At 39.0% G+C, this 15,643-nt stretch overlaps 1 protein-coding gene across 1 annotated transcript in view; it reads right to left on the bottom strand.

Annotated features, from left to right (window-relative positions):
- Window positions 1–15,643, bottom strand: part of LOC122809143 (72 kDa type IV collagenase-like) — a 792,577-nt gene that overhangs the window by 501,493 nt on the left and 275,441 nt on the right. Inside the window, exon 5 of the mRNA XM_044080418.1 lies at window positions 10,962–11,090. Within this exon, the coding sequence (XP_043936353.1) occupies window positions 10,962–11,090 (129 nt within the window). The remainder of the gene's footprint in view (window positions 1–10,961; window positions 11,091–15,643) is intronic.

Raw genomic sequence — 15,643 nt, 5'->3', positions numbered from 1 at the left:
AGTGGTACGGAGGAGCTCTGCTTCAAATGGATGGGGAGCCTGTTCTAGAGAATGGGAATTCTCTGAGAAACATCTGTCTCTCCAACATGTCCTATTTATGTCACAAGCAAATTTAGGTATTTTAATCTAATAGTTCTGTTTTTTTGCAGATGTGCAAACGATTCATCAAAACAAGGTCCAGGGATACCTTGCATCCCAGGCAAAGATCACCTCTCAGATGTCTGTATGATACCAAGTAAAGAGACAAGGCTTTGAGGTGATCATAGTAGGGCATTGTGTTTACTCCCTGCATTCTTTTTGTAAATAACCTGTGAACATTCTAGTTACTGCATGTGTCTGTTTAGGTATACACCAAAGTGGGCATTCTATTCTATGATGGGTCTAATGAGGGCTGAGTACAGTGGTATGATGTCCTCTCTGGACTTAGATGTCATGCCCTTACATATAAGTTGAGCAACATAGAAGGATTTTCTTACTACCTTGGACACATGTTGGTTAAAGGCAATGTTATTTAAAAAAGATACTTTAATGCATTTCTTGATATTGAGTTTTAGGCCATGGCTTTGGCACCAACCTTTTGTCTGTACTAGACCTTCCTGAAGGACGTTCTCATCTTGGGGAGGTTTTCATGACTGCTCCCAGTTTGCAGCCATCTGTGAACTTTGTTAGCCAGAGCCCTTTGACTTTAGCTTTGACATCCGAGAAGTAGATGCCAAAGAGGAGTGGATCTAGCACACAACCTGGGGGACTGCACTGGTGACCAGCTTCTTTGTGGAAGTGGTCTCACCAGTCCTACCCTCTTGGGCCCTATCACTGAGCCAGCTAGCTATCCAGCATGTTAAATAAGGGGTTTATACCCAGTTCTGCAAGTTTGTTGGCAATTCCCAAGTTGGGTATTTTTTCTAAAGCTTTATCCAGATTTAGGTAGGCAGTATGCATTGTCTTCCCTTCATCCATTGCCTTAGAGACATTTTCAAAGAAGTCCACCAGATTCAGTAAACATAATCTTCCTTTAACAAAGCCAGACTGAGTGCTGCAGTAGCCTTAGCTATATGGGTTATATCCTGGCAAGGATATAACAGACAGACAGCTTCCAAAGCTTCAAGGCACTTTCCATGTGTCCAAACTGTCAAGCAGCTCAAGCTGAGCTGAATAAAAGACAAGTTTGGGTGCAAAGCCTTTCAGAGCTTTCCTGCCAACAGAGTATATATATATATATATATATATATATATATATATATATATATATATATATATATATATGGGAGAGAGAGATCAGCTACTGCAGCAGTGATCATTCAAACATCTGCTGTCATGGTAAGTTCAACTTACACAACTGTACTATGTTCTTCATATTGATCACTTCTGCAGTATCCTTAGCTATATGGGTGGATTACCATAGCTGACTATATTTGGGCGGTGGAAAGGAGAGTCCAAGAGATCATGGAGAATGGTCCTAGCAAAGCAGAATCCAGACCTAGAAAAGGAATCCAGCTTATAGGGCTTTGCAAAAGTATGTACAAAGGACCAGGTAGCACCTTCTAGAATAATACTAGAATCTACCTCTTTCCAAAAAGCCATAGAAAAAGCCAGTTTCCTTGTAGAGTGGGCCTTCACCCTGCCTGGAGTAGATTTGTCATGGTGAGTATAATCAAAGGTAACAGCCTTAGACAACCATTTGGAAACAGTCTGTTTTGACACCAGTTGTCCTTCTTACCTTCACAGGAAAAGACCAATTGATCCAATGATCTAAAATATTTAGTTCTGTTAAGATAGTACCAGTTGTCTGTGGACATCCAAGGTATGGAGTATCCTTTCTCCCTTATTTTTGGTTCAGAAAAGAAAACGAGGAGATGGATAGTTTGGCTTAAAGTAAACTTGGATATCACTTTAGGCATAAGAGAAGGATTAGAGCTCAAAGGAACCATGTCCTTGTAGAAAATGATGTAGGCTTGACTCACAGTAAAAGCTTGTAACTCAGATAACCTTTTTGTTGAGGTCAGAGGAATCAATAAAACTGTTTTCCATGTTAAGAACCTCAAGTCATCCAGATTAGCTGGTTCAAACGGAGCAACTGTTAGTTTCCTAACAGAAGATTAAGATCCCAAGGAGAGGAAATCTGCTTACTTGGAGGCCTCTTATACGCAAAACCCCTTTCAAAAACATTTTAGTATGAACTGCCTTGAAAGAGGAGGATCCATGGGCGGACATACTGAAATGGCTGATGAATGAATCTTGATAGAGGAATAATAAAGGCCACAGGATAGTACCTCACACAAATATTGTAACGGTAAAGAACAACTAGCCTTAAATGGGTGCTAGTTATGTTGTTGGCACCAACTAGAAAACCTTTTTCATTCGCATATGTGTGTGTGTGTGTGTGTGTGTGTGTGTGTGTGTGTGTGTGTGTGTGTGTGTGTGTGTGTGTGTGTGTGTGTGTGTGTGTATATGTGTATATATATATATATATATATATATATATATATATATATATATATATATAATTTTGTAGTAGCTGGCTTTCTTGCCTCCAAAATCAGGTGCCTAAAAGGAAGACCCTAACAGCCAGGTAGTCAATTGAAGATGACTGATGTCAGAGTGTATCAAACACCCCTGTTCTTCTGTAAGTAGATCCATTCTATGAGGAAGCTTCTGGTAATTACCCCTGGCCATTTTCAAAGGAAGAGAGAACCACAGTTGCCTGGGCCAGAAGGGAGTCACCACAATGATCTTGGGAGATTACTTCTGAATTTTAGGAAGTACCCTGAAAATTATTAGAAAAGGTAGAAATGTATACAGGAACATTCCTGTCCAAAGAAAAGAAAAGAAAATGAAAGACATCTGTCTTCTAGGCCTTCTTGCATGGAGTTCTGGAACAGAATTTTGCATCTGTCCTTGGTGTCCCACACCCCCTGCACTTGTGTCGCTCTTGGTACTGCTCCCCAAATAAAGTCTTAAGCATCTGTAGTGACTGACTGCTTTGTAGCAGGGAGGGAGAAGGAGAGACCTTCATTTGACAATATCTGTTGTCTACACTAAATGATTTCTCTTCTGACAAACCCCAATACTGAGATCTGAAAAGATAAATGATGTTGATGCTAGGACTAAAGACATTTCAGGTACCACTATATCTTTCTCATGTGGAGTCTTGCCAGGGGTATCATGAGAATCATAGATGCCATGAAAGTCAAAATCCTGAGGCATTCATAGGTTCACAGGTATATAGATTCATAGGTGTTTACTAAGCTAATGACCACAAGAGCCTTTTTAAACATAGTCATGCATCCCCAAATCTCTGACAAGTTCTGGTACCCTTGATAAGTGTAAGCAGGGGCTTAGGAGATGAAATATTTACAAGCAGGGGCCTGGGAGATGAACCATTTACAGGCTGCCTGTATCCATTAGAGACATAGGTGCCAAACCAGGAATGAATTTTCTGTACCCGACCCAGTTTTCCAAGTTACACCTGCATTGGGTTAGGGAAAAACTCTGCTTCACATGGATGGGGATTCTGTTCCAGAGAAGGGGTCTGTATCTCCAGCAGGTCCTATTTATATCACAGACAAGGTTTAAGTTTTTAGAACAGGTCATTCTGGTGCTCTTTGTTTTGTGGAAAGGCAGGAGGGCCATCAAGGTGAGGTCTGACAATGTCTTGTATGCCAGGCATAGATATCCCCTTAAACAGCCTGTAAGAGACAGAATACAGGGATAGGGCCTTGACTCTGTCTGCACAGGACATGTTACTTATGCCCTGCACTCTTTTAGTGAGGAACTTCTGTAGACTTTCCAGTTGTTGGATATGCTTGGTTAGCTACACATCAAAGGGGGGCAATGTACTCAGTGATAGGTCTGATGAATGTGAAATACAGTGGAACAATGAATTCCTTGGGTCTAGATGCCATACCTTTGTTTATAAGTTGCACAGCATATAATGATTTCCTCACTACTGTAGATACATGATGGTAATGGCTAGATTATTGTCTATGTGTGTCCCCAAGTCTCTGACTACTGGTCAACTCTTAGGGGTGTGTTGTCAATATGATAGTTACCAGGGTGGATGACTTCCAGAAGTATATTATTATGCATTTTATGGCATTTAGTTTTAGTCCATGGCTCTGGCACCAGTTGTTTGCCTGTATCAGTCCTTCCTGGAAAACATTTGTACCATTTGGAGATTTGATGACAGCTCCTAGTTTGAAATCACCTGCAAATTTAGTCAGCCAGAGGCCATTGACATTTGCCTTGACTTCAGAGAAGTAAATGTCAAAAAGCAGTGGTCCTAGCACTGATCCCTGAGGAACCCAACTTGTGACTGGCCTCTTTGTAGAGGTGGACTCCACAATTCTAATTTCCTGGGTCCTGTCTGTGAGACAGCTGGCTATTTACCGGGTGACATATTGGTTTGTACCTTAAGTCTTGAGTTTGACAACAATACTTGAGTGAGATATTGTGCCAAATGTCTTGGCTAGGTCAAGGTAGAAAGTGTGAACCATTTTGATCTCATCCATTGCTTTGGTGAAAGGCATGAACTGCCCTTGACAAAATAAAAATAGGTTGGGTCCAGTGTCTGGAGGTTTCCTATGCCATTATTGATCATTTCCATGATAATTCTTTCTATGACTTTGTATATAAGACTAGTGAGACTTATGAGTCTGTAGTTTCCAGGGTCTGTAGATGGTCCACCTTGGTGCAGAGGGATGACTGTTGCTGTTCTCCATTCATAAGTCACAAAGCCTACTTGAAGGCTACAGTTAAACAACAATTCTACAGGGCCTGATAGGTCATGTTTCATGCTGTTTAGAAGGCATCCTGGTATATTATCTAGGTTTATTGATGCAGCGTTCTTAGCATTAGAGAGAGTGTTAAAGAACTGTTCCCTAGGTATAGCAGGGGGAGGTATATTTGATGGTATTTCCTGAGGGGGAGAGAGGGGTAAAGCAGGAGCTGAATTTGTTGGCCAGTAGGTTTGCTATATATTCTGTCTCAGTATAGGCGGGTCCATAAACAATGAACTCTGCACACAATTGTGCATTGCCTTTGAGGTTGCAGACATAACTAAAGAAGCCTGTGATTGTCCTTGGCCTGGGAGGACAGGTTTACCTCAAACTTGGCTTTGCTAGACCATATTTGTCCTCTGAGTTGTTTGTTTCATTTGGTGAGAGTGCTTTTATTCTGCTGGGTGCTGCATCTCCTAATTTTTGCCACCATTTTCCTCATTTTGTTCTACAGCCTACTGATGTTGTCATTCCATCAGGGTGGCTTGTTTTTTGAGTTAGTTTTGTACTTCTTCCTGGTGGGTACAACTATCTCTGTGCAGCTATTGACATGCTTGTATAGGGTTTTTGTGAACAGTTATCCTTAGGCAGCAGTGTTCTAAGGGTTTATGGGTGCTTGAAATTTTGCCAGGTTATCACTTAATAGTAGGAAGTTGGACTTACAGTAGCTCCTGAATATTCCAGAGTTAGCTGGAGGTCCAGTTTGTATTTTTACTTCAAAGGAGACCATTTTGTGGTCTAACCTTACCAGCAAAGACATTACACTAGGGACTGCGCAGCATTCTCACATATTAGTGAGGACCAGATTCAGTATGTTTGCATCCCTGGTTGGTGTACTAACAATCTGGTCCAGGAGTGTGTGTTTACAAACTCCAGGAATCTCTGTGTCTGTACATCTCTGTGCCTGCATTGAATTGTGTGTGATGGGTGCAGCATGTGTACTACTGACAACCTTACTGACATTAGGAGTGTTTTTTTGTGCGAGTTTTGCCTCCGGTGACATTGTGCAACTACATCTCTCACATACCATATCAGATTGTTTGAGAATTAACTGGTTGTCAGTAAACATGAGACATTTTCTACATTGCCTCAAGATGCCCATATCCACCAATCTGGTAAAAGAGATAGTGGGAAAGTTCATATCCATGGCAACAGATGATTAGACAGTTGGAGTGAGAATATAAAGTAATGTCAGGAGTGTCCGGTTTGCAGCTCTTGTGAGCAGTACATGTTACTGCAAACTAGTTGTCATCTGTACAACTAGGTATTGTGAAATTACAATGGTGCTTTTACAGGAAAAATGTCACTCAAGGTGTCTGCATATACACAGGGCACTGCCAAACATATAAGAGAAAACTAATAAGTAGATCCTGATTATTTGTGGATGAAGTTTTTGGTAGATATTCTGAAGTTATAAGCAAATAAAGCAGTATTTACTGAAAAAAAAAGAATTAGTTTGTCAAGAATGATGAAAAGAGGGGAGTCACCTGAATGGCTACTGCCTGGCTTCACTGTGCTGGGATACAATGCTACAACTTCTTCTCTCACCAGAAGCAAAACAGCAGCACCAATCCCAAGATGGGAAGCAGACCACAGCCTGTTTGGTGATCCACAGTCTTGTTCCAGATGATGCAATGGTCTGTAGGGTTGTTGTAGCCTTTTCCTGGTAGATGCCTCGAATATCAGTCAGAATAATCAGGAAAGTCAAGCTAAAACACTTACTGCCCAACCAGAAACAGTCAGGAGTCAGTGCAGTCTGCACGTTCTCTCACCGCAAGCAAAATATAAGCACAGATTCCATGCTGGCACCTATGAAGTAGTTACTAGGGTTTCTGGTGATCTACATTCTCCAGGAAATAATTTCCCTATGCTCCTTCTCTCACCAGGAGCAAGACAGAAACACTAATCCCAAACTACCAAGAGGCAGAATGTGGGCTCTCCGATAATTGGTGGTCTTGGAGTAGATGTTGCAGATTTTAAAGATAAGATGAAAGAAATGGGTTAAAATCCTAAGTGCGCTAAGCTGTTAGATGTGAAAGAGGGTATAACTTAAGCTTTAGCTAATTGGAGTGCTGCTAATTTTAAAAGAGCAATAATGTGGAAGGGGATGGGCATTTTGTATTCTGTTTTTATGGAATACAGTGCAATGACCAATACATTTAAATAGTTGAAGGGGACTGATTTCACAAAATGTTAATTTTGTGCTTACTTAAAATAGCAAATAAAAGAGGAGAGGGAAGGAGATAAGTGGTCAAATTAACATAAAGGGCAAGCAACTAGAAAGACAGTTGAGTTGGAAAACACAACAGCACCAAGGCGTGAGGATAGATAAAAATTAATTTCTGTGTGACTCACAAGAAATACAGCTGTGGTCTCTTTCCTAGTTTAAATATGTAATTAAAAGCAGAATACAAGTAAAACACAGTGTAAAGAAAACAAAGCACTATATAGAAAATAGAAGAAGGCAATAAAGCAATACAAAATGCAAGAAAGCAAATACAAACTAACCTTTCCATCACAGCAAGTTGTGGCAGAGTCGGGGTGAGCTTTTCAGACTGAAGTCTAGGTGACAAACCTTATAAATAGATCTAAATAAAGATCTTTTTTTCCTGTGGAAGAAACGCTCTTGTAACTGAGGTATCAAGTTGATATCCTAGGAACACAATTCTCTTTGAGAGAGTCAAAAAAGACTTTTGAATATTCTCTTGGAATCCCAGCTTGAGCAAGATAAGTCTCACCCAAGACAGAGATTCCTGACGTTTTGAAAAAGACTCTGTAAAGATAAGCAAGTCATCTAAATACTAAGAAATGTGGATACCATATAGCCTGCAATGAGCTATAACTGGAGCTAGACATTTTGCGAGCACTCAGTGCAGTAGATAGTGCAAAGGGTAAGGCAGATAATTTATAATGTGATCCAGATACGCAAAACCTTAAGAAACACATGAAGTCTGTATGAATAGGAATGTGATGATAAACAATTTTTTAAGTGTAGTGTTACTAGGAAACTTGAAAGAGGAAGGAGAGGCAGCAGGTTGTGAAGTGACATTATTTTAAATGTGGGTGTTATCACAAACATCTTTAAATAAGAGCCAGCAGTGGTCTCCCTTTCTTTGGGACTAGGAACGTCCTTGAAAAAGACCCCCCCCCCCACAGGGAAGGAGGAGCTAGTTCTATCTCTCCTTGGGAGGTAGAAACATAACAGTCTGATCTGCAGGATGGGAATGACCCCCTGGAAAAGAGGAATATCCTCCCACTGCCATCTGTATCCCTGATGAATAATTTTTAGAACCCATTTGTCTGAAACAATCTGTTGCCAAACAGAAAAATGGAGATTCAAATTTTCTGGAAGAGAAAAAAAGACCAGTATGGCAGGGGGTCATAAGGTCTCTTGAATAGTCATTCAGAGTTGTAGGAATGTTCTTGGTTTTGGGAGGTTTTAGACTTCTTTTGAGAATCTCCTTGTCCCTTCTTCTTAAAAATCTGTTTACCTGAATTCTGTTGAGACTGTTTATTCTTTTTTGCCAAAATTGGATGAGGAGAAAGAAAATTACTTGGACAATTTAGAAAAGGAGGGCTGAAAAATTCTATAGACTCCCTGGATCAGCTTGCCCTTTTCATCACAGTTTTGACAAACTCTGCAGCTGAAGGGCCACACACTAAATCCAAGGGAAATTTTAAAATCTCAGTTTCAATATCATCTGGGCAGTTCTGAGAATGCAGACAAGTAAACCCCCTTAAAACTGTTCCAGCCACCATAGCCCTTAAAGAAGCATCGACAGATTCATACACATACATACTGCAAACAATGAGTAGTGACGTGTGCAATAGAAGAAACCAAGTTATTTAAAGCAGATTTTTATTTACAAGAAGAAACTGTAGATAAAATATTCCTCATACTTTCACAATATGTAAGAGTAAACTTTAACACATGCATCTGAAAATTTAAAATTCAGAAATTCAGAGTTGCAGAAGTATACACTTTCCCCCACACCTATCAATAATTTTCCATCCTTATTAGAAAGGGTAAAATTGGAATGAACTAAGTGCCTTAGCAGCAGAGGAGTCAACTAAGGATAACACTGCTGAGTCAGGTGTGGGAATAGTATATAGAAATTTAAAAGATTAAGGAACTTTACATATCCTATCTGGCTTTTTAGGGGCAGCTGGCTGATCCAGAAAATTGCAGGCAGTAAGGCACACATCCTCTAAATCAGATAGGACAGGAGGAAATGGCGTAGGTTCTGGAAATTCCTTCTGTAACAACTCATAGTATTTTTGAGGGATTGAGAAACTTCTGTGTTCTCCCAGTGAAAACACTGGGACATTCTAGCAATAGTCTCAGAGTAAGAGAAACACCCAAAGGAGAATAGAAATGCGAGGACAAAAACAAGAATCCATCCCTGGATCATCCTGTTCAGATTTTGAATTTCATCAGGAAAAGAGGCATCCCTCTATCTTTGACCAGAAACTACTCTACAAGAAGGATCAATAGCCTGAATCAAACCCTCAGCTAGTCCCACAAAACTACTCCCAGCTAAAGACATTTGTGGAGGGTTAGATACATGCGCGATTTTCTGCTTCTTTTTGACAGGAAAATTGGGGCCAATCATGAGTTACTAATGGAAGCCACTGCTTCCCCAGAGATGGGCACAGTATTCTGGAATAACAGGGAGATCTTCACTGTTCTCTCTCCCAAGACTGACAAGAGTGGTTCTCCCTAGCCTGCTGAGGGGACCTCAACATCCGCAGAGGATGTGGCTAACCCCCCCAGTTCATAGTGGCCATAGATAAAACACCAGAGGGATCCCAGTTAAAAGATGTGTGGTCTGAGGTACAACAAATGACTACAGCAGAGTCACACACCTGTGGCTGAGGCAAATTGCTAGCCTGCTTTTTTTGGCAAAGGCTCTTTGCTCAACTTTTTTTTTTTTTTTTTTTGAGGCTGAAGAAGGACTGACCATGGGACAGACAATCTGTTCCACAGTCATGCCAAAAATAATGCAACTATCCTGGGAAAAACAAGCATCAGTGCCAGTAAAACTACCAGTCTACAAAAGTTTTATATATATATATATATATATATATATATATATATATATATATATATATATATATATATATGTTTTTTTAACTGAATAAAATAGAGTAAAAAGCTCTTTCAAACATTATGGCATATTCACAATGTTAAACACAATTTCTTCATAGAAAATGAGTTATCAGTTTGATAACACTACTTTTAAACTTGCAGAAATAATGAATTCTCCAGTTAAAAATACATTATAGTCTCCAGACAATCCACTAAAACAGAACACCTCTAGTTTTAAAATGATTTTTTCAAAGTGGAAAGTAATAAAACATCAGTAAAAAATAAGACATTGGAAGGTTTGACAGTTTGGGTGCATGGAACGTGCCCTGAAGCTTTAGAAGTTGTCTGGCTATTATATCCTTGACAGGATATAACCCATATAACTAAGGCTACTGCAATGATCAATATGAAGAACATCATGAGATTTAGGCATAAAAGGTATGTGACACTTGAACATTCTGAATTTTTACATGGAAAATCAGAATTATGTGGATATTGATATAGCTTAAGCATCCAAAGATTCTGGCCTATATTACAGAAATATCACTATTCATACACACTGCTGCTGTCACTAAGATGCCCTTATTTATAATTAGCAAAAAAACTGCGAGCTCTAGAAAGGCATAACAAGATGGCCACCCATATTAATAAAAAAGAGTCAGTTAAAGAGCTCTATGGCTAAGAATTTGAGAAGCAGTTGAAATTCTGATCCGATCTACAATATACAGCTTAATCACCTATTACGTCAGTTCAATTGTTCGATGGCACTTGTGTCACAATTACTTTGCATAGTAATCCTTATTAATTACAGTAAAGGAAGAATGAGCCACATCTAATAAAACACTCTTCTATATAGAAGTAGTATTATTGTACAGCAAACTGTGTCATTAATTGCAGTAGATGATGAAAATGCTTTAGTGAACAACAAGGAAATTTTTTGCTTTTAGTGCTTTGAAATGTGCCAGAGTTATTTGTGTTGCTCTAGCATGACTGGTACACTTACAGTAAAACAGATCAGGTGAGAGCTGTGTGAAAATTTATTAAACAAGCATGAACAATTTCTACCATTCAGAAATTCAGAAATGCAGTTGCCATACCTTGTCCATCTCCCAATGTCCACAGCTCATCATCATCAAAATGTGTGTCACCTCCAATTCCTTGCCCAGGAGCAAAGGCATGAGCCAGCAGGCCATCTTTACCATCAAATGGATACCCATCACCATGTTCTGCAAAAGGAGAGACACATATATCTAATTATGCACTGTAGCAGTTAAGTTTTTAAGCAAGATAAGTTGGTGTTTTAAGAAAAAATCTGGGAAAGCAAAAATCTAAAAAACTTTCTCCACTATGAAATAAACCGTCATGACCTATCAGTTCTAAGTAGCCTCTTATTTTTCAGAAAAGGTAGACAGGCACATCTGAATTAGTGTTTGCACATTGCTTGCATGCACAGAGAAAGTAGGAATACCCAAAAGTATGCATGCATCTACAGGTCTTTCTGTGAGTGCATACGTATGTATGTGTGTGTGTGTGTGTGTGTGTGTGTGTGTGTGTGTGTGTGTGTAATGACAAAGTGCATTCATTAAAGAAAGACCAAAGGTAAGTAGTGGTCTTTTTAATGGCTCATTGACAAAAAATTGGTTGAAGTTAAAACTGGATGAAAAAAAAAACAGTTAAAGCTTTGGCCAGACTAAATTTTTTCTTGCAAGAAGGCAAACTCTGCTGCACCTCCATTTGTGGTATTTTGCCTCCACTTCATCTTTCCTTACATGTGCACTAATTTCACAATCGAACAAGCGTGGAGACAAATGTGAATCCCAAAAAGCTGAATCACTGACAGTGCACAAATCAAAACCATAGTGTTCAGTGTGGTACTGATTCCCTGTGCACAAGTACAGTTGTCAAGTTTTCTGTAAGGGAAGTACAATCATCAAGTAGAAACCTTATCAATTTCACACACAACCAAGTGCAGCAAAGCCCATTTTAGTTTTAATATATACTTTTCCACAGTAACTTGTTACATTTCTGTAAATATAAACTGACTGAATGCTTATTTGTAAGTAGTTTCATTTTACAGTCTGTACTTTCTTAATTTTTCTTACAAATTCAACTTTTACTCTCTTGAAATTGACTTTCAGACAATGCCTTTATTCAGTGGATAAGATATGTAATGAACAGGTGCTGGATTTCAGCTTGAGTAAACCCATCTGGTTTGGTTCAACATAACCAGCTTTACAGAGAAAGGCACCCAGCAGTTCCTGGGGCATACCTGTCAACCACTTAGCACAAGAAATCTGGACAAAGATAATTGAGGGACAAAGGCCCTAAAATAGGGACAAGTTTTAAGTATTGCTTTTATAGCATGCATTTTCTGAAGGGTATAAAGTTTGTATCTCAATTGTCTGCCATTGTGTAGTAACTTCTGCATGGTGGCACAGTGGTGCAGTGGTTAGTGTTGTTGCCTCACAGCAAGAGGTTCTCCGGTTTGATTCTCAGCTGGGCTGCCTTCAGTGTGAAGTCTGTATGTCTTCCCTCTGTTTGTGTGGGTTTCCACTGACATTCCCAAGACATGATGCAGGTGGATTTGACATTCTAAATTGGCCCTAGGTGTGAGTATGTGCCTTCTGAGGAAGTTTGGGTGCTGGGCTGGCAACTTGACACCATAAAACTCTACTGCCACTTGTTCTGCAGATATATATTCTGTTGTTGTGACCCCTAACAGGAGCAGCCAGAAGAAGATTTAGCAACTTCTGTCATCAATAATGTATGTGAAAACCACAACATTTTTGAGGAACAGACCTAAACTATGAGGCAAAAATCTGGACATTCTGCAAATATCTGGACAGTTGACAGGTATGTCCTAGTGACTTGTCATATGAAGACACTGAGGGATTTCACAGAAATAGTGATTTACCTTCTTTAGATAAAGCTGCAGTCATAAGACTGTGAATGGACATTTGTCTGAAATAAGAGTTTCCTACAGAATGCAAACCACTAAATCTCCAATGAGGGATGTTATTCCCCACATCCCCTTCAACCTTTTGTAATCATCACTAATAAAGCTATTACCCAGAGAAAAGGCAGATACTCAGATCTTGTACTAAAAATCAATTATTTTTCTTTCTCCTTTCTTTGAAAAATTCATAGAAACCTATCCTGAAGCATAGTGCTTGGATTCTTCTAATTAAAGCATTTGTATTTTACAAGAAAAAAATACTCCACATTCCAGCAGAACTGTTTTGGTATTTTTACATTTGGCAAGCAGCAAAAGGCTGGGCACTGTTGTCTGCAGTTAATAAGTCAGGCAGTTACAAAGCACACAATGAGATGGATAACCTACAGTGTCTAATACTGCATCTGTTTGTTTTAAAGTGAAAACCTTTCTCGTTTTGTACTGAAATTTTAATGCAAATTATATACACACAAGCCAAGGTCAGCTGTAGTGGATAAAGATTAATACAATATGGGATTATATAATTTTACTTATTTTTGCTTTGATTCCACTGAGTCTCTGAAGTGTTCTAATGTCCGTCATTAAATCACTGTTGCAGTAGCCTAAGCTATACGGGACATATCCTGCCAAGAACTGGATGACTGACCAGCTTCCAAAGATTTAGGGGACCTTCTACATGACCTAACCACTGCAGAGCTTGAGATTAGTGATGTAAAAAGAGTGGTTAGGGCACCAGAAATTTAGAACTTTCTTGCACTGAAGAGCACCCCCTGCTGCTGCTTCTGAATATCATCAGTTAGCTAGCACTTCATAAAGCTGCGTAGATGCATACCTTATTCAGAACTACCTTCTATTTTCTGTGGAAAATTTATATTTCTTTACTGTGACAAAAAAAAATTCTGTCAGGAAACTGTATCCATGATTTAGGACATAATGGGGTTAAAAAGTTCCTGTGTTACTCACCTTTAACTTACCTTTAGTCTGAGGGAAGTCCACAATTCTAAGGCTTTTAACCCTTACCTGTCACCATCATTTTTCAGTAGATTGATGCACGTGAGTCCTGGTTCCTTGGACATTCCTTCTCCATTCTGCAAGAAAATAAAAGTTGTATGGGAGCTTTGGTCTTGACTCCAGCTTCCTCTTTGCTTTGGCCATCAATGAGTGATTCCTCTGTGGCCATACTGAAGTCCTCGGAATGCTTATCAGTTTCTATTGGTCCCTGTAGTGTTGCTTCTCAAGAAGATGCTAAGGGCCAACAGACAAGCACATCCTCCTCGGTCTCCTCTTTTGAAAAGGACAACCACTCTTGCCAGTATTGGTGAAGGGAGCAGAGGTTCTTCCAAAGAAATGCCACTCTGTGGGACTCAATTCCCAGGGAAAGGACTGTACTTCAGGCAGCTAATTTTCAGTTAGGACTCCAAGAAAAGGAAGCAAAAACATTGATATTTCCCTCTTCTGCATCTCTTCGGCTAACACAGACAGAGAGTATCGTCTGGGTTTTGCCCAAAGCTTACTCAAAGTCTTACACACATTACAGTCTGGGCCTTCTGTTCATCAGGAAGGAAAATATATTCTTGTTTCTCTGAGTTTGATTCATAGTCTGAAATACAGAATTAGATTTAGACTATTCTTCTCATGGTCCTTCTCCACTAAAAATGAAATCTGAGTCTGAGGAAGGTTTTTCTTCAGATTACTCATGTGAAGAATTGTCTTTTTCTAGCACTATTATCAGGATGAAGAAGTTATTTTAGTCAGGGAAAAAAAGAAATATAATAAACTGCTGCTGATATTCAGCAGGTATATTTCTCTCAGCCATCAGCTATATCACCCATTCTGCCTTTGCAGCCAGCAGTTTACCTGACAGTCAGCCACCTGTGCCCAGGAAGTCAGACAAATGTTATAAGGCTTCCCATTCTTACAATTCCTATTATCAAATTCTACTGCAGACCCTGCAGTGGTTTCTCTTTTCATACCATCTTTGTCCAAACACTTATTTAGACAACGAACCTTTCTCCATCTGATAAAGATGGGAGAGCTTTTGATAAGTTTGGTAAGAAAGTTTATACTTCTTCCCCATACACTTTTAGAATAGCAAATTCTCGGTGGAAATACCAAACGAGGTCCTTGCCAGCACAGTGAAACTCCACAAAACAGTCCTTAACGCACTTTTATTCTCGTAAAAAACAAGCGTTTTCGCTACAGGAAACTGTAGCTTCTTCAGAGGAAGCATAAACAGTAAAACGCACTCCGTATTTAACATAAAGAATACAGGAAGTGACATACTACAACCTTCTCAACTTGAAACTAAAGTTTCAACTTAAAACATATACAAGTTTTTTTCTAATGTATGTATTTTATACAACATAAATAGATAAATCAAGACAGGAATATAGTCCACATGTTTAAAAACCTTTTGTACTTTTAGTACATAAAAAGTCGCATCTGATAAGATGCCATGTAAAAATAAAAGATTCATTTAAAAACATGACATATTAATGAACATGACATTTTAATGAACATGACATTTTAATGAAAGCAGGACCAGCTAAAAAATTGGATGTCTAAAATGTGATATACTGGTTACTAGTTATTTAATATTTATTATTTGAAACAACCAAGTGTATAAGATATAAATTTTTGTCAGCCCTCCACTGACACATATTTAATTGTTAAAGACACGAAATTAATCCCCATTTGTCAACAAATACTAAAGGAAAGAGAAGTATTTCCATATAAAGTTACAGTACCCCGGAGGATAAGTTTCACCCAGAAGGTATAATTATCATCTCCGTTAGTGCTGTAACCTTTTTTATACCATACTCTGAT

The sequence above is a fragment of the Protopterus annectens genome, chromosome 8.part0 (assembly GCF_019279795.1).
Source record: "Protopterus annectens isolate FY-2018-M chromosome 8.part0, PAN1.0, whole genome shotgun sequence".
Taxonomy (NCBI): domain Eukaryota; kingdom Metazoa; phylum Chordata; order Ceratodontiformes; family Protopteridae; genus Protopterus; species Protopterus annectens.
This window is presented reverse-complemented; position numbering and strand designations above follow the sequence as displayed.